The sequence below is a fragment of the Gymnoscopelus microlampas genome (assembly GCF_963454915.1).
Source record: "Gymnoscopelus microlampas genome assembly, chromosome: 1".
NCBI classification, from domain to species: Eukaryota; Metazoa; Chordata; class Actinopteri; order Myctophiformes; family Myctophidae; genus Gymnoscopelus; species Gymnoscopelus microlampas.
In genome coordinates, this window is record NC_139962.1 from 15,554,658 (window position 1) to 15,580,576 (window position 25,919).

At 43.8% G+C, this 25,919-nt stretch overlaps 1 protein-coding gene across 6 annotated transcripts in view; it reads left to right on the forward strand.

The window, feature by feature from the left end:
* The first annotated feature begins 6,906 nt into the window (after positions 1 to 6,906).
* The window catches only part of dmxl2 (Dmx-like 2), a 43,456-nt gene continuing 24,443 nt past the window's right edge, over positions 6,907 to 25,919 (forward strand). For all 6 annotated transcript variants that reach the window (XM_084051981.1, XM_084051982.1, XM_084051985.1 and 3 more), the window contains exons 1-21: positions 6,907 to 7,322; positions 12,481 to 12,606; positions 12,809 to 12,880; positions 13,415 to 13,493; positions 14,034 to 14,178; positions 16,833 to 16,899; positions 17,003 to 17,175; positions 17,302 to 17,482; positions 17,571 to 17,751; positions 19,440 to 19,658; positions 20,182 to 20,453; positions 20,625 to 20,894; positions 21,029 to 21,258; positions 21,436 to 21,638; positions 22,181 to 22,302; positions 22,554 to 22,643; positions 23,002 to 23,110; positions 23,704 to 23,823; positions 24,505 to 24,732; positions 25,252 to 25,535; positions 25,740 to 25,906. In XM_084051981.1, the coding sequence (XP_083908107.1) occupies positions 7,236 to 7,322; positions 12,481 to 12,606; positions 12,809 to 12,880; positions 13,415 to 13,493; positions 14,034 to 14,178; positions 16,833 to 16,899; positions 17,003 to 17,175; positions 17,302 to 17,482; positions 17,571 to 17,751; positions 19,440 to 19,658; positions 20,182 to 20,453; positions 20,625 to 20,894; positions 21,029 to 21,258; positions 21,436 to 21,638; positions 22,181 to 22,302; positions 22,554 to 22,643; positions 23,002 to 23,110; positions 23,704 to 23,823; positions 24,505 to 24,732; positions 25,252 to 25,535; positions 25,740 to 25,906 (3,425 nt within the window). In that variant the 5' untranslated portion in view covers positions 6,907 to 7,235. The remainder of the gene's footprint in view (positions 7,323 to 12,480; positions 12,607 to 12,808; positions 12,881 to 13,414; positions 13,494 to 14,033; positions 14,179 to 16,832; positions 16,900 to 17,002; positions 17,176 to 17,301; positions 17,483 to 17,570; positions 17,752 to 19,439; positions 19,659 to 20,181; positions 20,454 to 20,624; positions 20,895 to 21,028; positions 21,259 to 21,435; positions 21,639 to 22,180; positions 22,303 to 22,553; positions 22,644 to 23,001; positions 23,111 to 23,703; positions 23,824 to 24,504; positions 24,733 to 25,251; positions 25,536 to 25,739; positions 25,907 to 25,919) is intronic.

Sequence of the window (25,919 nt, forward strand, 5' to 3'; positions counted from 1 at the left end):
GGCCCCAACATGACAGCAACAGAGCTACTGTACATCTTGAACCACATAAGCACATGACACAAACAGCATCAAACACGAACAGCATACAACAAAAACATCATACAACACAAACTGCACCTGCAGCAGCAAATTAGGTATGTCACAATTATTACATAATCACCTGATCGCAAGTATTTCAGATAATCACAATACTTTTTCGGTTAATCGTCATAATCATTTCCATGTTGAAAAATGTTCATATGTTTTCAAACATTTTCAAAAATAGTGGAAATAGCAGACTGCTATTTCCACGTATAAAGTTATTGAGTTATGCAAGTTATTTGTCATATCTGACCCGTGCACCTTTTGTTTACGAAGACACACATTTTTATTAATAATGTTACAATGTTCAGCATACGACGCAATAATTAATTAATTCGGCCTAGTTCATCGCAATTATTTGAGCGACAATTAATCATCAAGTAAAACGTCATAATCGTGACAGTCCTAAAGAGGTTCCTACTTTGAGTCGTCTTCATCAGCCGTCTTCAGGGGAAACCCCCGAGAAGGACAAGGTCTTCGGCCGTTGCGGACCAAGTCGTCGGAGGAATCCCCCATGGATAGAGAGAGGTCTCCAGATCTCGTTCTCTAGGGCAGGGCATCCTCGGATGAGCCTTCCAGCGGGCGTCTCCTGCCATCTCCATCCTCCGTACACCTGGTTGGCTTCACCAGTACTTTACATCTCCATCCTCCGTACAGCTGGTTGGCTTCACCAGTACTTTACATCTCTCTGGTTAACTTCACCAGTACTTTATTAGAGGTGGATAGTCTGGGAGGGTGTTACACTGTAGGTGAGAACCTCAGTCTTCTGGGCATCTACGATGCAGATATCATCTGCATCGTCATATGTATGTGTGTGGGGGTGTGTGTGGGCTGTGGGGTGTGTTTGTGTGTGTGTTTATAACATTAAAAAAAGACTAGAGAGTCATCTAGACCTCCTAGTTGTAGTAGTGAAGCCCAGTTCTTGCTCCCCTCCTCCACTGATGGCCTGTCTCATAGTCCACGCTTATAATGAAGAGGAGGGGGGAAGGGGGATGTCCCCTCCAACACCTCTGCCAGCCTTGAGTATCTGAAAGAAAGAAAGAAAGAAAGAAAGAAAGAAAGATTAATTCAAGTAACCGAGAGCCACATATACGTATACTGTATCCTGTCACAACATACAGCCTAGTATGTATACTGTATCCTGTCACAACATATACAGCGTAGTATACATATACTGTATCCTGTCATAACATACGTAATATTTGACCATTTGGCCAATTTAGTATTAAAGGTCATTAAATTGTAACTTTATACATGTGCAAATACCCTGTATACACTTATAGGGCATAGCAGTGGTGGCCATTTTGTGGTGTCACAGATAGAAAACCCATTAATTTTTCCCATGGAGATTTCCGAAAATATTTTTTATAAATTATGTTAAGCCTGGAACCAAGCCATCCAGGATCCTGATGAATGTGTGAAGTGATTTACTAGGCCCAGTGGTGCAATAAGCACTCAAAATCTTTAGGCCTACTTGAGTAAAAGTACCAATACAGCAATTTTTAAATACTCTATTACAAGTACAAGTCTGGTATTCAAACTTTACTTCAGTAAAAGTACAAAAGTATTGGCATCAAAATATACTTAAAGTACCAAAAGTAAAAGTACTCATTATGCACAAAGCGTTATGATGTGATGCGGTGTGAGTTCGTAGATCTAACTAACTATAGGCTATAGGGCTTAAGTGGTACTGTGTTTTATAATAATACAAATCTACAAAGTAACTAGTAACCAAAATTATTAAATTATTGTAGTGGAGTAAAATATTTGTCTCTGGTATGTAGAGGAGTAGAAGTATTGAAAATTTAAAATACTCCAGTAAAGTAAAAGCTCCTCAAAATTGTACAGTACTTGAGTACATTTACTTAGTTACTTTACACCACTGTCTAAGCCTGCATAGCCTGTCTTAGCATCACAATCAAACACAGCTCAACAATACAACATATTCACTTCACATCACATCACACAACACAACAATGCTTCATCCTGACTAGTTGTTGCTTTACCAAGTAAAATAAAAGTGAAATTAAACACACAAATTCCATCAATTCCTTTAATGCTAACATAAGCTAAGCTAAGTCACCTGCAGAAACTCACCTCAGATTGGTCAGATAGAGATAATGCACTTCTGTTTCCAATGTCTTGTTGTCACAAGTGTGTTTTAGCAGCTTTCACCACTCTGGTAAACACTGACAACTTTACTCAACGTTCATGTGGAGTAACGTTGCATTATGAGTTGTTTATTTTGATCTTTTACTTAGAAACATTGCAGAGCTTGTAACAAACCGTGTGTGTCTGTCTATATGTGTGTGTGTGTGGGGGGGGGGGGGGCTGACAATTGAAGGACTTATAAAGCCCGCCCCTCCCTCCCTCCCTGCTTCCTAGGGCATTGGTTCTCAAAGTGGGGTCTGGGGACCCCCAGGGGTCCTTGAGGGAGTTCCAGGGGGTCCCCAGCTAAATCATAGATTAGGCACCAAATGGACCCTTATGGGTCTATAACTCTGAGAGTGTACAAATGGAACCAAATGGACCCGTTAGGGTCCATTTGGTTCCATTTGTACACTCTCAGAGTTAAATTGACATAGATTTTACAATATAAATTGCGGTCCAAGTGATAGAAATGCCATTAAATGGGGGTCTGTAGCCCTAATGCATGTCAAACTGGGGGTCCTTGAAATTAAAATGGTTGAGAATCACTGCTAGAGCCGTAAAAAATCTTCTCTTATGGGGGTCCCTGGCATATCTTTTGAAATAGGGGTCCGCGGGCTAATAAGTGTCAATTTGGGGGTCCTTGACATGAAAAAGTTTGAGAACCACTGTCCTAGGGAGTGTGGAGCAATAACTAACTACCTCCCAGGGCAGGGTTTCTCAAAGTTGGTGCCCCCGTGGCCAGTGGTGTGAAGTAACTAAATACATTTACTCTAAGTACTGTACCTAAGTAAAATTTGGAGGTATTTTCACTTTACTGGAGTATTTACACAGTTCAATACTTTTACTTCTACTCCACTACATCTCAAAGGAAAATATTGTACTTTTACTCCACTACAATTATTACAGCGCCACCAGGAGGCCGATTTTTGCAATACTTTTCTTTTTCATATTACTCCTACAAATGTTGTCCAAACATCATGCTACTCGGTACACATTATCTCTGGAGTCAAGTGATTAAGATGGTTCAGTCAGATTTTTCATATTCCATCCTGATTGGCAAATTCCGAACATTGCTGGCCCACAATGACCTACCTGACCTGGCGGAGACCTGTGCTCCGAGGAGCACTTTTTCTAGTTTGGTATGTTCTTGCACTCTATTTCAATGACGTGACGCGCACGTCGCTTAACACGTACACTGCAAGTCACACAATGGACAATTGATATGCATCTACGCTTATTCCTATGTTAATTTGCTAGGTGTGAGTCCGAGTCGGGAGCCTTTGAAAACTTTGTTGATGTGCGAATTTAAAGTAGTTTTAAATCTATGTGTGTGCCTGCGTGTGCTTCTGGTCAAATAGGTTCCGGCAGATGCGAGGCCTCTCAATATGCGATTACAATTTGGGTATTATTGTATGTTGTTGTGTGCATGTCTGCATGATATATCATGTTTTGTAAATGGTGCATTTATATAGCACCTTTATCCAAGGTGCTTTACAGTGACATTACATTCACCCATTCACACACACATTCATACACCAATGGCGGAGGAAACCTAGCCTGGTAAACCCTCCCTCCAGAAATCTCATTTCCATTTGATTTCTGGAGTGAGTCTGGCCTGAACACCCATTGTGGGGGTTTCTAGTGCATTACCAAATAACCGAGCCTATCAGCGTCGTCGCTCATCGTTCTGTGATTGACAGCGACAGTTGGCCAATCAGGTGGCGAGTTCGAGTGAGCCCGAATGAAGCCGAGTGCAGCCTGAGTGCAGCCGACAAAAGACGAACGGCAGCCATTGTTGTTGTGCGAGTGCCTTCACTTCTTACTTTCGTTTTTAAAACCGTCTCAAACTTCTTTTTTGAGGCACGGAATTTACTATTAAGATATCGTTTGGATAGAATTTAGTTGTTTAACTTCATATTATGTGGTCAATTAATCATGACAGAGCCTATTTAAAAATATAAATTTAGAGAACCGGCAGGGGCGGGGAGTGACACGCATGGATCCGAATAAGGCAACCTATTTTGGGCATGGCCGTCTCAAAAGTCCCGTTGCGTCACATAGTCTGGAGGTGGTAAAAATGAACTGCTGATTGGCTGAAGGGGAAAAACGATCATTGGCTGAAGGGGAAAAACGATCATTGGCTGAAGGGGTTGTCAGTCAACGGTATTACTCCCGCCCAACTCCAGCCCACAGCCAATATTGCAGAATGGGCGATCAGGCCAGACTCACTCCAGAAATCAAATGGAAATGAGATTTCTGGAGGGAGGGTTTACCAGGCTAGCCTTCTCCGTGAGGAAGGGGCGAATCCTCCTGATGTTGTAGAGGAGGAATCTGCAGGACCTTGTCACTGATGCGATGTTTGCCGAGAACGTCAGTTGATCGTCCAGGGTCACACCCAGATTCTTCGCAGTCCGAGTTGAGGTCACCACAGCATTATCAATGGTGATGGCCATGTCTCGGTGCGGGCAGCCCTTCCCCGGGAGGAACATCAGCTTGGTCTTGTCCAGGTTGAGCTTCAGGTGGTGCGTCGACATCCACTCCGAGATGTCAGCCAGACAAGCAGCAATGCCTGCCTCCACTTGGGTGTCAGAGGGGGGAATGAGAGAATCAGCTGGGTGTCATCGGCATAGCAGTGGTAGGAAAAGCCATGGGAGTGGATGACAGCACCAAGAGATGTAGTGATATACGCAGATACACTAGCTCTGGGGGAGCCCGGGATCGAACTGGGAACCTTCCGGTGCCAAAGCGGCTGCTCTACCTCCTGTGCCACTGCCGCCCCTGTAAGAAATGTGCCCCGCCCTCAACAAATCTGTGGAGGCGATTACAGGTATGGAGTATCAAAACCCTGTTTGACTGTCATTGTAAGTGACATGACTCACTTCATTTGTGCCTATAACTTGGTGGAAAAAATCACGCCTCTGCAACAAAGTGACATTTGTAGCATGTGTGGCGCCCCCTATGGGTGTAAGTGAAATCTCTTTTGGCTCTGCTTTGTGTAGTGGCCCCTCAATGTGTGAATTTGGGGCAGATCAGGCCACTGACAGTGTTTATAATATCGCCCAGTTCCAATGTCCCCCCTTACAGACTCATTGACAGAAGTGAAGTCTGTGAGGGCTTGAGGGTGGCTGTCCCATGTGAAATTATTAAGTCAATGAGGGCTCTGGCAGAGCCCTTTATGCTCCCTTTCTGTAAGTCAGCATTGATGTAGACTTTGCCTAAGGGAATTACCCACAAGTTGTAGTTAAATATGGGGAATCCTCCCAACGGCAAAGTTAGAATGTCAATTCTAACTTTGATCCTGAAAGCTGATCATATGATGATGTTCTGTAGTGTATAGTTGTCTGTTTTCTTAAATGTCATCATGATTTGAGTGCGTGGGGATCTCATTTGAAATAAGCCATCCATTGTGCTTTTATGGGCGATCCAGTTTAGAGGACCGTGTATTGTAATTTGTACTTCCATCACATACTTTTTCCATGTATTTTTAAAGAAAGTACTTCAATCAATCAATCAATCAATCAATCAATCAATCAATCAAGCAATCAATCAAGCAATCAATCAATCGATCAATCAATCAATCAATCACTAACAGCTGTGTTTTCTCACCCAATAGAGGAGATTATATTTAGTTAAATGAGGGACAAGAGTTAGGAAATGATTAAAGTAAATATTAAATACAGAATATGGAAATACTATATTTCCCTCTAAATGAAATTTCTAGCTCTAGTGATGCCCGAGATTCGCTGTTCACAATCTCACACACAGTCACACACACACACACACACACACACACACACACACACACACACACACACACACACACACACACACACACAGAGAGAGAGAGAGAGAGAGAGAAACTGAGAGAGATGAGATGAGATAGACAGACAGAGACGAAAACGTAATCACCGCCTATAAGCAAAGTGTCCCAGACAGACCAACATGATCAATGAACGCGAACTGTCGTCACGCGCGCGCTCTACAAACTGGAACGTCCCGAACATAGATCTAGAAACCTAGACCAGGTACAGTCGGGTACAGTACAGTCATCTCCCTCGTATAAAGAATCGACTTTTGCACGGGACACTTTCTTTCGCAGCTAAACAGTCGTATCTATGCGTCTTTCTCCGAGCAAATATCTTCGCTGCAAAACCGTGGTAACTTTAGAAATGGAATTTCGGCATCCTAGAAAGCAATACGTCTATCAGTGTTGCCATGTCCGCTTATTATAAGCGGCTTTGGGCTTTTGTATCTGTAAAGTTGCTTAAATATTGGTTTAGTTGCGGATTGCGGTTATTTGGGCTTGTTTCTAAAGTGTAGTTGCTTATTTGGGCTTGTTTCCTAATGCTGTTTAAACCAGTGGTTCTCAAACATTTGCATGTCAAGGAGGACCCCCAAATTAATATTTATTAGTGCCACTGTGCCAGGGACGCCCATACAAGATTTGTGTTGTTAGAATGTTTATATCCTTCATTTTTATTTGATGCGTTGTGAGCTTGTAGATCGGTTATTTATTTCAAATAGCCTATAGTTGCTTCTTTTGGGCTTGTTTTCATAGACCAGGGTTGCTTATTTGTCTCGCAAAACCTGGCAACCCTGACGTCTATGGTCGTGCCAGTCGTGCCTCTTGTCTTGAGATCAGCGTGAGCGCGCATGTCAGGTCCGCTGCGGAGCTGCGCTGCTGACTCTCGGCTCTATCGCCAATAATCCTGCATGGCCGCCCGTCGCTGCTGTTGACGAAGATCGGGATGAAGGGACGAGACATTAGTTTTTAAAGGTGCACCTGAATGACGGAAGGAAGCACGGCGGGTCGAAATCGTACTAAAATAACGGGTCGGGGGGGGAAAAATATCCGCAACCCCGCTGCCGCCGCCGGGGGGGCGAGGAAGAAGACAACGCTACACTGATGGGATTCCCAGCAGTCAGATGGAGAAACCGAGAGGGTTGGACTGGTGGTTGTAAATAATTAAACATCCATCTGCTGCTGCTATAACAGAAAGAAGATGCATCTCCACCAGGTTCTGACGGGAGCCGTGAACCCCGGGGACTGCTGCTACTCGGTGGGCAGCGTCAATGACACCCCGTTCACGGTGAGTACAGTACGGCGCGGTGAGGGTGACACCGAGGAGAGCTGCAGCCCACTGATACTAGCTATAGCCTGGGTCTGATTAGCCAGAACGCTACAGTAGCTACGGTATTATGTCGCTGGATCTGCCCACAGCTTTGCTAGCTATGCTAACACACTGGCTAAAGCTAGCATTGGTGTTGGTTTTTGTGTGTGTGTGTGAGAGAGAGAGAGACAGAGACGAAAACATAATCTCCGCCTGGCCGTTCCCGGCCTGGCGGAGATAATATTAACTGTGTGTGTGTGTGTGTGTGTGTGTGTGTGTGTGTGTGTGTGTGTGTGTGTGTGTGTGTGCGCGCGCGCGTGTGTGGGTGTGTGTGTGTGTGTGGGGGGGGGGGGGGGTGTTGCGCGTGTTGGGAGAGGGATTCACTCACAAATGGTGAGTCACTACGATGCTCAATATTGTCACGCACACCTCCCATTCATTCATTCATACCACACTGGAGTGGGACACCACCAGTTTGTACGTCTTTGACGTATTTGAAAATACGTATTTTTTTTTTGGCCGAGTGACACACGACTGTCACGCGACGACGAGGTTTAAATTAGGACACAATAACAATTTGTCAAGGTTATTCCTTTGGCCAGGATGCGTGTTTGTTTTACTCCAACACAGTCAGCCACTCCAATGACCTTTAGCAGCATCCCAGAACGTTCCTGCGAGGGGAATCCCTCTGCGTAGACGTAGACATAACATCATCATCAGGGGGGGGAAACGCATGCCAACATCTCTTTTTGCAGTGAACCCCAATAACTCTGCATTGGCTGAAACGTCGCAGCTCAATTCCAGGCGAAGGGCTTTGTGTTTTATAACAGAATGGAGCTAGCTAAACATTTGGCGTCATTCCGCTTCATGGATCATTAGCTCTCCTGTCTCTGCACAGCATCAGCTGTGCAGGCTGTGACGTAGAGAGCCATACATGGATACATGAGCTCCATTGGCTGGATGACAGTGTCTTGGTGTGTGAAAATACATAATTTATTTACCTAAAATGTGTACATGATGTGGTGTCATTTTCCGTTTTACAAATGTTACATACATACTGACTTGATGCATGTTTTATTAATGTAGGGGCCACATTATTAGTTGATTATTCACCAATCACTACATTGTTTTCCTTGTCTAGAAATAATTTGTCAATCAATCAACTTTAGTTTTTGCTATGTAAAGGGCAATAGTTCATCTTATTCTGTGTTTGTGATTGCTATGTCTTGTAGTGGCTCATTGTTTTCTGTATTTGACAGAGACAGGACAGAGAGAGATCCCAGTTAATATTCCATTTAATGCTAAATTCTTCCCATATATTGGGTAGCCCAAGATGCGTGGAAGAATTTAGCATTACACATTGTTGTGGGACATTTAGGGTGGTGAATACGGCAAAGAAGAATATCAGGGAAGGCACGTCACCTTCTGTGGCACAGGAGCTCTCTGTACCACTGAAGTTCAGAGCCCATGTAGATTCTGGGACAGTGATCATCACATTACATTACAGTGCAGTCATTTAGCAGACACTTTTATCCAAAGCGACTTACAATAAGTGCATTCAACATAGGTAGGCAAGAAAACTACTAATCACCAGAAGTCTTAAGTGCATTCTCTTCTAAAAAAAACAAGCAACTAAGAGTATACCACTGCTGATCACTGCTGTTTCAAATGGTACAGTTTAATCCACTATTCAATATCCCAAAGGGTTCAACCTTGTGCCTGCTACTTGTAAAGCAGTGGTAGATTAAAATGCTGATGACTTCATGATTGATAGTCTCAAGCCCATAAAGAAAGTTATCAGTTAACTCTCTTGTCTTAGCTTACTTAACATTTGGCATGATTCTCTCTCTCTCTCTCTCTCTCTCTCTCTCTCTCTCTCTCTCTCTCTCTCTCTCTCTCTCTCTCTCTCTCTCTCTCTCTCTCTCTCTCATTTCTCAGGTTGACATCAAGATAAAGATTGACTCTTTCCATGATTGATAGTAAAAACAGACTGGCACCACTGTTATTCTTTGGTCATAGGCCTAGATCACATTTGTGAGGATAGAATGGGGCCATGTTTATTATAAAATACAAAATCATAGTTGATAGTTGATAAATGCCTAAAATTGCAACCTTGACAGTCTGTGACTTTTGTGTAGACTTTAATTTGGGCCTATTCTGTCATCATTATATATCCAGAACAGAGTATGATGTTGTGCTTTGTGGTATAACTACTGCACAGCACAATTCTTTCACAATGCTGTGAGCTTGACTGATTGCTACCAAACCTGGGCTGTTTTGCTGAGAAGACGATTTCATTGTCATTTTCAGGAGAGAAGTCATCCTTCCTGAAAAAAACAAAACAAAAACAAATAAATGAACAAAGGGTCTTGTCTGCTCAATAACATAAGACAGTGTTAGCCATGAAGCTAAAGCCTCGGAGGTAGGACATCATGTCATGTCCAATGCCATATCAAGTCTCCAGTACGACGCACGCACGCACGCACGCACGCACACAAGCACTGTGATCAAAGGACAAATGTTTTGACTATACAAGGGATAAATATCTTAAGTCTACATAGGTAAACTGTAAAAGCTGTGAGCACAGACTGCTTTGCAGCTTTATCTCCACCATTGAAGCCTGTTTAATTTCAATTTGAGTCATCATCTCTGTCGGGGCAGGGTGAAAATGAAAGCATTCCACAACATTGTAGCAGCTGTGGCAATGCAACATGTTGACGTGATTACATTAGGCCTGGGAATTGGTGACATTTGAGGGAGTGAAAGCAGAAGTGATCGCCCTCTCACTTCCTCTGTTATTTTCCCTTGCCATGGCACATGGCAAGGGAAAACAATAGTTTATTTTTGTATGGTCCAGCTTTAGAGCTGGGATGAGGTCCAGTCTAGTAAGTACATCTAGTCCTCAGCATGTTCTCCATTATTAAGATCCTCTCGACTCGTTCCTATCAATAATACAACAATCTTCTCTCGATGAGCAGGCTGTCGTCTTTAAATTAGCAGACGGGAAGTTTGCAGAGCATGTTTTAAAGAAGAAAAATAGTATGATGCCACAATTATGAGTATACTTGTATATATTGTGTACTGTATAGGACTGGGAGCAGATACTCAAGATCCGGTCATCAAATATTTGGCTCAGGAATGCGACAAAAAATAAAAAGTCTCCATGAATTCAAGTCTTCATGTCAGGATTTTTTTTGGTTGAACTACTCCTTTAATGGCTTCTTAGCCAATAGTAGTAAAGCAGGCTCCAGTGTTGTGTGGTTGTAAACCTGCTCAAACGCACGTGTAAATTGATTCTTACAGTCATGCACAAGTGTGTGCATCAGTTAGGCTATATACCCTCGCCTGTGTCAATGTTTACCAGGAAGAAAGACATTTGATCGCAATAGCCATCTGTTCCATAGTACAGTACCTTATTACAATGAATGAATCACTCAGCGTGTGTCATCATCCCTTTACAGGTTGTTTGTCACCTGAGTGTGTGTACTTGATGAAACCAGCCGGTGTGGCTAGCAGGGTCTAAATGACAGGCTGACTGAAAGAAACCCTGGCCTCCCCACACAAGCAGAAAACAAGCAAGCGAAGTGATGTTGTTAGATTATCCTCTTCAGGTCACACACACACGCTCACCAGCTTGCGTTCAAGGTACCACCACTAATTAGCCTAACCTCGCAGCCTCGCTGAGGTAGTATAGCAGAGACTCAATCACATATAGCAACTATAGCATGTGATACTTGGTGTATATGTCTGTGGTGATGGTGGCGGCGGGGGGAGGAGGTGTACAGAGCACGCCTAGACTGTGCGTGACGGTGACCGCTTTTAAGTCCAGCCGTAATATGCGGGAGAAACTGCCGCAGTAATAGTAAAGCAAGGACTGCATCTCTTTATCTCACACACGCTCGCGCGCGCGCACACGCACACACACACACACACACACACACACACACACACACACACACACACACACACACACACACACACACACACACACACACACACACACACACACACACACACACACAGATAGTCTGTATCTTTTCCTTCTTACATGGACACGATGCATGTCGTGCATGCATAGGCTCACAGACACCCTGGTCATTCCCTTAGCCATGGTTGTCCCAGTCTGTTATTTCCCTGACTATAGTATTATTGTCCTGTTGTGTGACATGTACTGTATTGTGGTGGTTGTTGTTTTTCTCTAGTTTTTTCAGCCTCCTCCCATTCTCCTGAATAATGAAAGACATGAGCTGTCATCCTGACTGTACGATGGCATAAAGTGCCAGCAACCCGTCTATATTGCTGGCACTACTGTCCACATGGCACTGTATTGGTTCACTGGTAATCTTGTTGCCCATAAACCAAATCCAATGGGGACATGAGCTTGGTTTGTTATTTCTGCACAGTATTAATGAAGCTTGTTTTGGGATGGGACGGTCCCATATATCATGGGATATATGATTGTCATTAAGTTGGTCGCTTACAAGGTACAATACTGCTATGCTAGTAAGTTTCACTGTCACCCTGAGATGATGTTACACAGTAACATTTGTGAAATGTTACACAGTGCCATTTTGGTAAAGTTTTACACTCATTGTTAAATAAACACCTGAGATTTTACTGTTTCCTTCTTATAGTTTGATATTGTGATGCAAATTGTGCTGCTTATAATATTGTACAGTACTTGCCTTTTGCCTAACATACTATTACTATGCTAATGCTATGCTTGTTTTGCTGTCTTTCATTGGTTTCAGTGCATTGCACGCCTTTTGATCGTAATTCACGCTCGCAATCTTTCTGGGGTCAATGTTGTTTGGCTACAGTGATTAAATCATTGTAATCAAATTGGTGACCAACCAATCAGCTCCAAATAAGAGTGTGTTAATCAACTCGCTGTGATTCTCCAGCTCAAAAGGTGGCAGAAACTGTTTTAAAGTTGCTTTTAAAAGCCTAGATATTCATCAGTCAGAGTGTTTGCGATGCATTGTGCCTCTTAATAATAATTACATGGTTTTACAGGGCAGGGCTATCAATGCTGATTGTGTGATTATTATGCTCCTCTCAGTGCAGATACTTTATTTTTCTCTGTGGTTCAATTTGATCTCATTTGTCTTTCTTGTGTTCTGTTCTGTTGTTCCAGGCCTATGGCTCAGGCTGTGATATCGTGATCCTGGCCAGCGACTTTGAGTGTGTTCAGATTATTCCTGGAGCTCAGAATGGAAACATACAGGTGGGCTGCGTGGAGTGCTCCCACCAGCTTGGCAGGGTATGTCTTGTGCACACACACACACACACTCTGAAAAATGTAGCTGTGTCTTTGCTCCTGTAATTATTTCAAGCCTAGTGCTTTCTACTCTTTGCCACTTTGCTCTCCTGAACCCCCCCCCCCCCTCCAATGGGGATGACTGTGCAGTGTGTGCAGTACCACTCATGGCAATGTGATGGTGAACTCAGCTCTTTATTTTTAGATCGCCGCGTCCTATGGGAACACGGTCTGCATCTTTGAACCGATCGCTACAAACCCAAACAAACGCCACAAGGTGAGCACAGACAGTGCGCATGTGTATGAATGTATGCTACTCTTTATCTTTTGCTTTTTTCTTGTCACCAACATATTGGTGTTTATTAGGTATGTTGTACAATAATATAACTGATGGAGGCTGTTGTTTAATGCAATGTAGTATTCTGAATGAAAGACATGAATTTGCCCGTGGCTTAGGTGATATTTTGGTAGTTATTTATATTAAAATATATACATTCTTTGCGAAGTAAAATATAGATTTCTAGATATGCATTGTGTACATGGTGGCTGTGTATGTGCATATACCTGGCACTTCTGAAACTTGCAAATAGCAGCACCGTTAGCACGTTTGGAGACTTGAACTCTCTGCATGTCAGTGCACTACATATGATGTGTCAGAAAGATTGCTGTCATTAAGACTTAGATGAATCTGCAGCTGCACGTGAACAACCGGGTAGTGCATTTGAGGGGGATACTTTGTAAGGGGATGTCTTATTTGCATGGTGTGGCCGTGTGTACATGCTGACCTGCTCTTATATCCTGTCACTAACAGCAGCTTAACTACCAGTGGCAAAAAACAGGACAGTTCTTCCTTGATACAATCACCTACAACTTGGCCTGGGACCCACAAGGTAGGCCCACGCACTGTCTCTCTCCGAGTGACTAACTGAATCCCACTCTACACATGCCCACTCTCACCATTCCTCTGTGTCTTTGGAGCTGTGTGCTTTTACGCCTGTGCTTGTATTGTATGTGCATCATATCATTGCTGCCGGGCAGAAACCTTGTATGTACAAAAATTATTTTCAGGAAATGGGGGGAAAAAATTACCTGTGTTCCAATGGATCCAAATGTGGTTATTATTTAATACTTTACGTTGGTTAAATACTTTTAAAACCAACAGACAGACTTAGCCTTTCAAATTCTTTCCAAAAAAGCAAAATCGCATTGTGAGGCATTGTGAGCTTGCTATTTTCGCTACTTTTGCACAACACTCTCACGACAAAGAAGGGCATTCATTTACATAAAAAAAGAGGAAATATGGACATACAAGGTTTGGCCCCGACAGCGACGATATGAGAGCTGCACAAAACCTGCATGTAACTCTGTGTACTTTAATACTGAACATGGCGGGATTTCATGTGTGGACCACTATGCTCGCTTGTCTGCAGGGAACCGTATCCTAGCAGCAACTGAACGCCTCCAACTGTGGGCTCCTCCGCCCGCAGACACTTTGATAGAGGAAGAGGATGGACAGATTAATGATGACAAGCCCCACCCTGTCCTCAATGACTGGAAGTGTGTCTGGCAATGCAAGTAAGTCACCCTAAGTCTCTTGGTATATCGTAAGCCTCACTACATATATTTATTTAGCACATTTTTGTACATCAGAACAGTGATTCTCAACCTTTTTTTTATTTAAAGTAGCCCCAGTGGCTGAAATTCTTTATTGGCAATAACCACTTGAGATGAACCATCTCGTTTTCAATGGAGCCCACAAATTACAAAATACAGAATTCATACATTTACACAAAATAACAATAATAGAATAACAGCAATACACACATAAATGGATCATTGCTTCATAGATCTGTTATAATGGTGATTTAGTCAAAACATGTACAGGTAATCTCAAGGTGAGAGGACAGCACCGCTTTAAACGATTGAAAAGATGTTATTGACCGAATATGAACAGGTAGATTGTTCCAGTCAGAGGAAGCTTTAATCCTAAATATGTTTTCTGGCAACTGATTTAGGTACTTTTAGAACATAAAAAAAAAATACCTGTGCACAATGTCTCAGTTGATGTTTAGAAGTGAAAGGTACCACAAACGGTTTCAGATACTGTGGATAATTAAAATTAATGCATTTAAAAATGAACTGCAACCAGTGCCGCTGTCTTCTTAATGTGGGAGAAGGCAAGTTGAGATGTTTGTACATGGTGCAGTGATGAGTCATATAGTATGTCGTGTCCTCAGTCGTGTTCTATGGAAACCCTTGATCTGTAGCCGGGGGTCCACAATCACACGCTCGATCTGCAGCTGGCGGGTCTGTGATCACAGTCCATGGAAGCCTGCGAAATGGGAGGCACAGAAACTCTGGGGAAGAGGTCCCCCGAATGTTGAGTTAGGGACATGCCTTAATGTTACATGAATGCATACAATGTTAACGACATGCATTGATGGGAAATGAACCCAAACGTCATGCATTGATGGGAGATCATGGGACATGAACCCACATAAATTGAGAGGGTGGAGATCGACAGGGGGAGGAAAGAGGGTGGAGTTGGGATGGAGAAGGAGGAGGAGGAGGGAGGGTGAAGAAAAGGGGATGGGGGAGAGGGGAGCCATTCTTCTGTATTTAGATGTGACCTGTTGACCTGGGTTAAAGCTCCATCTCTGTTGTAGATTATATTGAGGAGGCAATTGTAGATGTTGGTCAACAGCTGTGGCTTTATGGCCAGAGAGAGGCTGCCTCTAATGGCCCTCCACTGTGTTCTGTATCTGATCCGTCATCTGGTGACAGCACTCTGAGGTTTGTGACCAGATAGGGGTGTACACCAATCGAACCTCTTGATGCCATCACTGTCCCTCCCTCAGTATGAAATGGTTAACAAAAGCTCTCTTGAGACACATTTAGGGAGCTCCTGGGCCTACCAAGCCGTGAGGCTGTTGGGCTCTGCTGTGATGTAATAGCCTCATCAAATACATTTGTCTTTTGCCTCCACCTCCACCCTAAGTGGTTTTTCCACAACAGATGTCACCATTCTCTCCATTAGGAAACAATGGCTCCTCCTGTTACAGATTCCTTTGAAAATGCTCATATTGATAATGATAACTGACTTACAAACACTTTCATACAAATAGTAGTACCACTTCTGGTTCCCCACTGGAGCTGTTGTCCTACTGTATGTGGCCCTGTACCAAAGTCCAGTGTATTGCAGTGTGTTAATGATGTGAACTTAATGATCACTGACCCAGCCAGCTATTTCTGTGTTGGTTTCACTCCTTTTACATTGTTATTTTGTTCATAAATCCTGCAGACTACCTTGGTGTTATATGATGCTCCCATATCTCCTGACATCATACATGCATGATAGCGTTCTCACACACGAGCACGAACACATGTCATGCACGAACACATGCCTGTTTGGAACGCACGCCTCTCTGGTTATGCAATACCCGTGGTCCCTGTTGTCAGAGTAGTGCACACCCGTTATAGTACTTGGAGGCCGTCAGTAATATGATGTCATATTGATGACCTATGGGATCTCCATATGGGCATAAAAGGGACACAGTCCGACAGACAGACAAATACAGAGATTTGTAGATTTAGAGATAATAATTCCTGGACAACTGCTGATCCCAGTGACTTACTTTCCACTCCGCACTGCTCTCCCTGGGGTCCTCGGCGATACACACGCCTAGTTTGAAGTCGGTCAGTCAGACGGTTCTTGAGATATGCAGGGGACACACAGATGCACAGAGATTTAAGGCATTTATACATAGAGATAATGAAATTCATTTTAATACACTGACAACCTTTTTAATAGTTAATACGAGATAATGCAAATTCAGCTGAATCGAAATGTACATACTCTTGTTTGCTGTCTTTCTGGCTTCTGATTATATTTTATTATGTTCATTTGAGGCAGTCCTTTACATGTGCTGCCATGTAAAGACAGACCTCAAATGTGAGAATAATGTCATCTGCTGACACATAACATAGCTATTGGGAAGTCACTGGAATAGGGAAGTGCAAATGTGTAAATTACCCAACCACAAGCATGGAGCAACACACACGGTCACACTTGCATTTCATCCTCTGATTAAAACTTTTGATGTGTCAATAAAGTGATTATGAAGTTCTGCTGAGGTGTGTGTGCGTGTGTGCGTAGAGCAGAGCAGAGTGTTCCTGGGAGAAGTGTGAAGTGAATACAACTGATCTCAGTGTTTCTTGGTTTCTCACAGGACCGCGGCATCTGTTCACATTGCCAAGTGGTCTCCTGATGGGGAGTATTTTGCAACCGTTGGGAAGGTACACAATGCAACACATTACAAGACAAAAACATCCCTGTCTGCACAGACTATTTATATGGTGCCTAATCTGTGTTTGTGTGTGTGTGTGTGTGTGTCCGCAGGATGACTGCCTACTCAAAGTTTGGTATCCCACTACGGGCTGGCGTTCTGCTGTGGTTGTCCATGACCCATCCGATAAGAAAGGCCCTCTTGTTCACTTCTCATTCGTCTACCTGGCTCACCCTCGCACTGTCACCGGCATGTCCTGGAGGAAGACGAGCAAGTACATGCCCAAGTAAGGGTACACATGCATACACACAAACGGAACGGTGATGGTGAAGGTCCGTCCATGCAAGGCCAACTTATTGTACCTGCCTGTTTGGTTTCTGACACATTCGCATCTTCTGCTGTGCCATCCCAGGGGATCGGTGTGCAACGTGTTGCTGACCTCCTGTGAGGATGGTGTGTGTCGGCTGTGGTCGGAGACCGTTCTGCCAGAGGACAGTATCCTTGGGGGACAGATTGCTGAGAATACACACTCTTTCAGCTCCAGCCTGCCCGGGATGGGGGGCAACAAGGACAAGATCCAGCATGCCCTGGAGGTATGCACCGATCACAGCAATACATGAATAGGGATGAATAGATCTCACAAACAGGTATATAACATATGTCTTTCCTTCCCCCTGCTAGTCGATCCACCACTTGAAGCATCTGCGTCGGGGCAGGCGAAGGTCCTCTGCTCTGGTAGCACACACTGAGATGCTGCCCTCCCAGATGGGCACACAGGACATGCACACACACCGCCATATCACACACCATGCCAATGCCCTGTGTCACTTCCACATCTCAGCCAGTATCAACCCCAACACAGGTAGGATGCTTTTAATTGTTGCATCTACAGGGTAATCTATAGCACGTGTAAAATATTTGTAAACATCTGTCTCAGACTAGACATTCGGACATTGAAGGCTGATTTAATATTTCAACGTACAATGGTGTAGCTTACAGTGCATCACGATGCAATCCATTTTATCTGCTTTTAGATCTACTGTTTTCGGCAAGCAACACCATCATATGACAGTATATTCAAGCATTACTCTTGCCTTTGTCGTTTAGACCTGTCCCCTGCAAGTCGACGATTCTAATAGTCAATCGAAGACCCCTCAGTCGACGGAAATGATTTGATTCGAGCCGTCAGTGTTTTTTGTTTTTTTTATAGCGTCAGTTACTAGTGTAGGCTATACAGTGCGGAGAGCTGGTGTGTCATGTACTTCTAATTTAGTCCATCTACTTCCTGTAATTAGACTTAATCATGTGAGGGGAGGCTCTTATTTTGAAATCTGCCGTTTTGAGAGGAAATACTTCTTCTGTTGCAGCTAAGCTACTATGACGCTTTTCATACATAAACAAGAAATCACGTGGATTACACGCAAGATTTTGGCTTAAGTTCATATTTATGATATGAAAACCATGCTCCTGAGACTTAAACAATGTACACAATTTGGAAGTGTGTTAAACTCTTTGAACCTCCGCAGAATTAGGGGAGTGGTGTTAATTATCTCATGCTGGCTAAAGTTAGCCTCGCGTAGCCAGACTATATCACTGCGTGGATATGAGTCTGGTGCTTCCATGAGGAAGTTTTTTCTCCCAAGGGGCGGGATCAAAACAATGGCCCTCGACGCAATTGGTTAGACCTACAACCAACTACCAATTACAGTCTCCCATATTTGAATACCACGTCTTCTGGAGCAGGAAATGGATTCTCTATGGAGCGATGCCAGACCCAAATCGCAGAGTGCGCATAATTTTTGCACTCGCAGATTCGTTTGGTCCCAGGCTAGGCTAATGTCGCGCGAGAGATGTCCACACAGCTGTAGCTCTGATAAAAAGTTTACTACAACATTTCGGTCTTTTCTCTTTACTGTCATTTATTTTGTCTTGCACCAGCGACTACTGGATCTGCAACATAGCTCTTTGATACAGTAGCGTTGTGCTCCGAACTGTATGTAGTCCTACACAGGATTGTTGTCAATTAAAATAAGCAGTCTGCCGTCATGCAGTTAACGGATTCATTGCTTTTAAATGTTCAAAAAATATTCATATGGCTCTGTTGCACATGTAATGTGCTCTAAATCTGCACTGAAAGTTTCTGAAACAATTGCAATTGTAGCCTCCAATAAAGTCACAAAGACCTATTTTCTATATAAATACGAATCGTCGACGAGTCGCATTAAATTCTTGAATCTGATTCCACTACATAAATCCTGAGTCAGGGACAGCCCTAATGTTGTTGCATCGCTACCACAGTAACCAAAGCAGATAGGTTGATGTCTGAATAAACAAAACCAATCTGATCACTTGCGAATTCAGTGTGGACAGTCCTAAAGTCCTAAAGATCAGATTTGATAAACAAATTGGATTTGTCTGCAGTCTGAACAAAGCCTTCCATGGATCCTTCATTGAGTTATTTCGATGACTGCTGGATATTTTAGTGACCTTTACTCCTTTATCTTTCATTCATTGATCTATCCTGCCCTCTTCTCATCTTCCCTCCAACAGACATCCCATCGGTGCTGGCTGACTCTGCCATGTTCAGCCCAGAGGATGGCTCTGGAGGCGGAGGCTTCGTGGTACACTGGCTGAACAACAAGGACCTCAGCTTCACCTCCTCCATGGACCTCTTCATGTTGCAGCTTCGCAAGTACTCCGAACAGCAGCTGGACCAAGCCACTGAGGACCCCTTGGATCCCGACGGCTCCCCCATGAAGTTTGAATTTGGTATGACCCAGAACAAGGCTTTTACTGTACACTAGAGGTCTTGACGACTGGTCCAAAAATTACCCACGGGCAATGCACGGATTCGGAATGCACGGGAAAAAATGCTATAGCAAACAAGCTATAATGTAGGCCTAACTATCGATTTAATACCAATGCATTTCTGTGAAGACCTCTACTATACTGTACACATTCACAAAATAACCCCCCAAAAACATGACATTCTGCATGCTTATCCAGGCTGTATTGAAGCCTACAATATAAGCACTGGTGAAAGAGAGAGATTATAATTTTTTGTTAAGTCTTTTTTTTTTTACATCAGACATGAAAGTACAATATCACACAGCTTACTTCAGTAAGTTTCACCCCCCGAGTTTGAAGTAAGAGTTAAATGTTGAATTAGTTATTAAAAAGGAAATTCTAAGAAAACATGGTGATGTCGACAGTGACACGTATAATAATGTTTGCTGCTATGTATATATCATTATAACACATTATCACGCCGTCTTTGTCCTTGATTTTCTAGACCTGGATGAGATGTCCGACAAGGCGTCCTCTGAGCACGGTGAGGAGGGGGAACCGGGGGAGCAAGGGAGCACCAAGGCCTCGTCCCCTGGCTCCAGCTCCAGCATGCCCCTGCCCTCTATGCTGCTGGACAGGAAGATGGAGACAATGACTCTGGAGTGGAATCGGAGCCCTGACATGCTGTTCACCATCCACCCCTCCGACGGCTCCTTCTTGGTTTGGCATGTCAAGTACCTGGACGAGTTCATCCAGGGCATCTTCAGACAAGTGCAGGTATGCGTAAGCTGGGAATTATGAACACATACACACACTTCATGCTGTAGTACAGATGGCTGTTGCAGCTGGTGTAAAATGGAAGTCGATTCAGCATTGCTTTAGATTTATGTAAGACGCCTTTTTGGTGGATTAATGACAATTAATCCTCTCTCTTCTTTCTCTTCCCAGGTGTCATTCTCATCTCGTATTCCGGTGGCATTTCCTACGGGTGATGCCAACTCACTGAGTAAAAACATCCTGATGTATGCCTGTACTTTCACTGAAGGGGAAAGTCCCGTGGTGGGGGAGCAGGGGAGGAGGGCCGCCAACCGCGTCATTCGCTCTGCCTCCTCAGCCGGCCTGGGTTTGCCCTCCATGGGCCCCTCGCTCGCCCTCAGCCCTGGCATTGGCCCTGCCGTCATGATGGTCTCTAAACACGTCGATGGATCACTCAACCAGGTGAGAACTATTTAGTTGTCTCATTATAAAAAATATAATTAATAATCAATTAAATATTACTGTAAGTTCACGCACAGTACATGTACAGTATACACATTTATAATGTCATCTTTCTTCGCTCTGTCTGTCTACAGTGGGCAGTGACCTTCGCTGAGCGCTCGGCCTTCTCCAATGTTCTTACGGTGTCTCACAAGTTCCGGTACTGCGGCCACCGGTTCCACTTAAACGACCAGGCGTGCCACACGGTTCTGCCGCTGTTGCTCACCTCCTCTCACCACAACGCCCTGCTCACCCCGCCCTCCGCTCCCAGCAGCTTGGACGGGGAGCACCCCCTTTCCCTGACCCCGCTCAAAGGACTGCCCAGGTATTGTAGGATGGGGGATTCAATCGAAACATTATTTATATATCACATTTTGCACATTTCAAAGCTATACTGTGTACTTTACATCAAGTGAAAGAGACTCTTTACAATAATTAGTGAGTGGATGACCATGTTGCTCAGTAGAGGGGATGTGAGCTCTGTGTACTCGTATATTTCCAGGAAGCAGCTTCGTAATGCAGCTACAAGGACCTTCCATGACCCAAACGCCATCTACAGTGAGCTGATCCTGTGGAGGGTTGACCACATCGGACCCCTGTCCTGCACTGGAGGGGTCTCTGAGCTGGCCCGCATCAACTCCCTGCACACCTCTGCCTTCAGCAATGTAGCCTGGCTGCCCACACTGGTGCCCAGCTCCGTGCTTGGTCAGTACTCGGTACACCTACTGTACACACACACAAATATGTGTGCTGTGAGTCCTACATACCATAAACATTTGATGAATGTAATGTTTAACTCCCTTTCTGTTTAAGTTATGGTGCTGTGCAAACATGTTCTTGTTAAAAAGTTAACTATTGTCAATATATTGAATGCTGAGTCATACTGAGGCATGCAATGTTATATAAGTCTACTTGCCTAATCTTTGCAAGAACATCTTTTATAACATCAGGACACTGCAGTGATTTTTCTTTTACTGATGAGTTCCTGTATTTCGAAATTGACAGAATATAAAAGTGCAGGAAAAGCACATGATCTTTTAATGTATTAGAATAAAAAAAGTTGCATTATACACTCCCTTTTAAGCATTCTAGGGCATCTACTTTTATTTCAATGTATTATTTACTAAGGTACATGCCCCAAAAACAAAACAAAAAGCATATTATTTGGTACGATATTGTAATGAAAATCAATTAGCAGATTGCATGCAGTGGAGGTCTGTCTTATGGAGCCTGTTTGTGTCATTTAGGATCCTACTGTAACAGTGCCAGTGCCTGCTTTGTGGCATCAGATGGCAAAAACCTGCGTCTGTATCAAGCTGTGGTTGACGCCCGGAAACTACTTGATGAGCTGTCAGATCCTGAGACATCTGTGAGTGCACACACATGACAAACAAACTAAAAGTACACATAAAGGACCATACCAATCTAATTTGAAATAATAGCCATTAGTAGAGATGGCCCTACCAGTATACAAAAGTGTAGTAGTTAGTGTATATTTTAGTAGATCTAAGCCTACATTTTTTAACTTCATTCACTGCCATTCATGTTGAAGCAGTGTGGAAAAAACACTTTTCTTACAATATTACTCTACAAGCCATTAATTGATGTGTGTATGTGCAGAAACTGGTGGGCGAGGTCTTCAACATTGTGAGTCAACAGTCCACTGCCAGACCAGGATGCATCATCGAGCTGGACGCCATCACCAACCAGGTAGGGCTGGGCAGTTAACCGAAAATATAGAAACCCATATATCAACATTGGCAACAAATCAACATTAAAAACGTGCAATAGATTTTTTTTATCTGATTAACCTCTTAGTTCTGTTTTATACTTCATTGTAAAATGGCGAAAATAGACGATCTACAAGCGCACAACACGTCGTGAGCTTGTAGATTGACTATATTCACCATTTATTTTATTAAATAATCGTTCACTAATCGTAATCAAGGTAAAAGTTTGAAATCAGTTTGATATGGATTTGAAGTCGTATCACTCAGCCCTTCAAGAAAGTCTACTCTTCTCACAATTAAACCTGTTGTAATTGTGGTTGTTTGCTTTGTGGTTCCAGTGTGGCTCCAACACCCAGCTGCTGCATGTGTTCCAGGAGGACTTCATCCTGGGTTATAAGCCTCAGGAAGAACCAGAGCTGTACACGGCGTCCTTCCCTTCCACCGAGGGTAGCACACAATTAACTATTAATTAACAATTACACAGTAAAATCCTCCGTGACCCCTGCTGGTCCAGTTTGGTTGCATCTGTACTGGATTTTACTTTGTGCTCTCTATAGATGGCTTCAAACGGACAACAATAACAACAGTGAACATTCAACACATATGAACGTCCATTCTGTTTCCTGGATACCAATTAAAAAAGCCTTGTTGGTCAGCTGTTAAGTTAGCTAGCTAGCTATAGCTAATTGTGTTGAGGGATTCTTTCCCCCTGATCTGTCCATCTTTGGCTAACAATGTTACGCTAAACTGTTTGGTGATAGCTAATGCGGTTAGCTAATTATTACTGACAGATAGCCAGCCGGATGTGTCCAAGGTTCTTGACCTGTATCCTACAGTAGCAACATCAGAGCATTTGAACGAAACCATCTATAACCTTTCCCTATTAATCTGCATGCTATCTATAATGGACTGGTAAACAAAAGGTTAACAAATTAGGCGTTTGTTGCATTTTCAGAAACATCATTCAGAAACACTTGTTTGTGGATTATTTCAGGATTGTACAAGAAATTGTGAGTATGAATGTTTTTGCTCTCCTCCAGACTACAACCCTCCCCCATTCTCTGAGAAGTTCTTCCTGGTTGTGATAGAGAAGGATCTCAACAAGAACTCTGTCCTGCAGATGTGGCACCTCCACCTCAAGTCTGTCCAAGCCTGCATGGGTGAGTGGAGAATATATGGATTATACATTCATTGTAAAGAAAACGTTTTTTTTTTTTTTTAATCACGTGTTCTTAGGAGATCATTGCGAGCACTAATGCAAATGGTTGATGTTTTATTTTTATTTTTGATTCTGTTTATCCTTTTAACACATTGTGTGCCAGAGGTTTATTAAAATAGGGTATGTTCAGTGTGCCAGCATATCTTCCATCCACTTACGTTGATATGTTTCGTGCTGTAGAAGCCCCGACGCGGAAGTGCATGTAAACAAAGCGTGCGTGCGAGACGGCGGAGGGTCCCGACTAACGCCTGGAACAATAATATTTCTAACGCGATCCTCCATTGCAGAGTGATCGCCGATCGAAAACGGCTCACTTCCACCACGTTAAAAAGAAATGGAGATATTAAGCTTTTAGTCAAGGAGTTAACATTGGAGCGGCCGAGCGGAAGCATTTTTGACATGGATCGACATCCGGCCTCTCCTTCTCAGAGACTCCTTGGATGATCCCAAAGTTTCGTTAGAGCGCCCCACGTGGGAAAAATATATTTTTAAAAAATGGGCCAAAAACGGTCCGGACCGTTTATGGCACATAACGCATAGCTTCTCAAAAACGGTCCGGACCGTTTATGGCACTCAATGTGTTAATTCAAGGGTATAACCTTCTCTGTACCCTTGTTTTCAGATGAGCCGAGTCCAGACTACAGCTCCCAGAGCCAGCTCATGGTACCCAATCAGGCACTGAATGCTGACTCCTCCCCAGATACCTCCCCCATCACCCCATTGCCCCGATCGGCTTCCACAGCCAACCTGCAGTCAGCCAGCAAGCTGATCCTCAGCTCCAAGCTTGTGTACAGCAAGAGGCTCGATCTGCCCCACGGAGTGGAGGTCACCCGGGCCACTCCCTCTGCAGGTAGGAATAGGCAAACACTCTTACACACCAGGCCAGGCAGAGTAGTGGGTGTGCTAGATGTTGGGTTGTCAATGTGCAATCATTAACATTACTATTGTCATTTGGCATGATCACATTGGCACACCTAGATCTACCATAATTATTCATTTTATTAGCTGTAGCTGTGTTGCTTTACTTACATCTCATTGTACCAATTTAAGCCTAGTACTGATGATTTGTTACCTTCAGATGGCACCAGGATTTGCCTAGAATGTATTTCCCCAACAAAGATTGCATACAATTTAGGCATGTTCTGTACCTTATCCAGAAACCCTTACAAACTGAAAGGTCAGAGTAAGTACCATGAAATTGAACATGAACAGCAGCAACAGGGTAAGTGCTGCTTACGTAGACCAAATAAAAGACTTGGCCATGATGAAGTGATGTGGGCTCAAACAATAGCCTCCCCAAAAAGCAAACTCAGTCACATCCAATCATTTGCTAATCCTATCTCCCCCCCCCCCCCCTCCTTTATTATAGGACACCTGAGTTCCTCCTCCATCTACCCGGTGTGTCTGGCTCCTTACCTGATTGTCACCACCTGCTCGGACTCCCGTGTGCGCTTCTGGCGCTGTGCCGTGGACGGTGATGAGGTGGAGGAGGGTGAAGAAGACAGGCGGACGTACCGCTGGGAGCCCTGGGCCCTGCTTAACGAGGAGGAGGACAACAACAGTGCAGTGTGTGTGTCGGGACGTCCCGTAGCGGTGTCCTGCTCCTACACCGGCCGGCTGGCTGTGGCCTTCAAGCAACCATGGCAGGGACAGGTTAGCTATAGCTTCTGGATTCATTCCCATAGTAGAGATCGATTTCTTTGTTATTCCCTCGATATTTCATTGGAGTTACCAATAAGAATGGTAACTCCAAGATGTTTTATCGGGACATGGGTTGAAGTGAGCCGGTATGTTCCTTTGTTTCCTTTATATTAATGACACGTTTTTAATTCATTCCATTCCTTCCTCCTGTCCCAGGTTTCTCGAGGGGACTTCTCCATGCATGTGTCCATCTATGAGTGTGAGTCTACCGGGGGTTCTGAGTGGGTGTTGGAGCAGACCCTCCACTTGGATGACTTCACCAGACCCTCCTCCACTCTGGATCCCACAGTCAGCGTCGACTCCAACCTGTTTGTCTACAGCAGGTCAGTACACAGC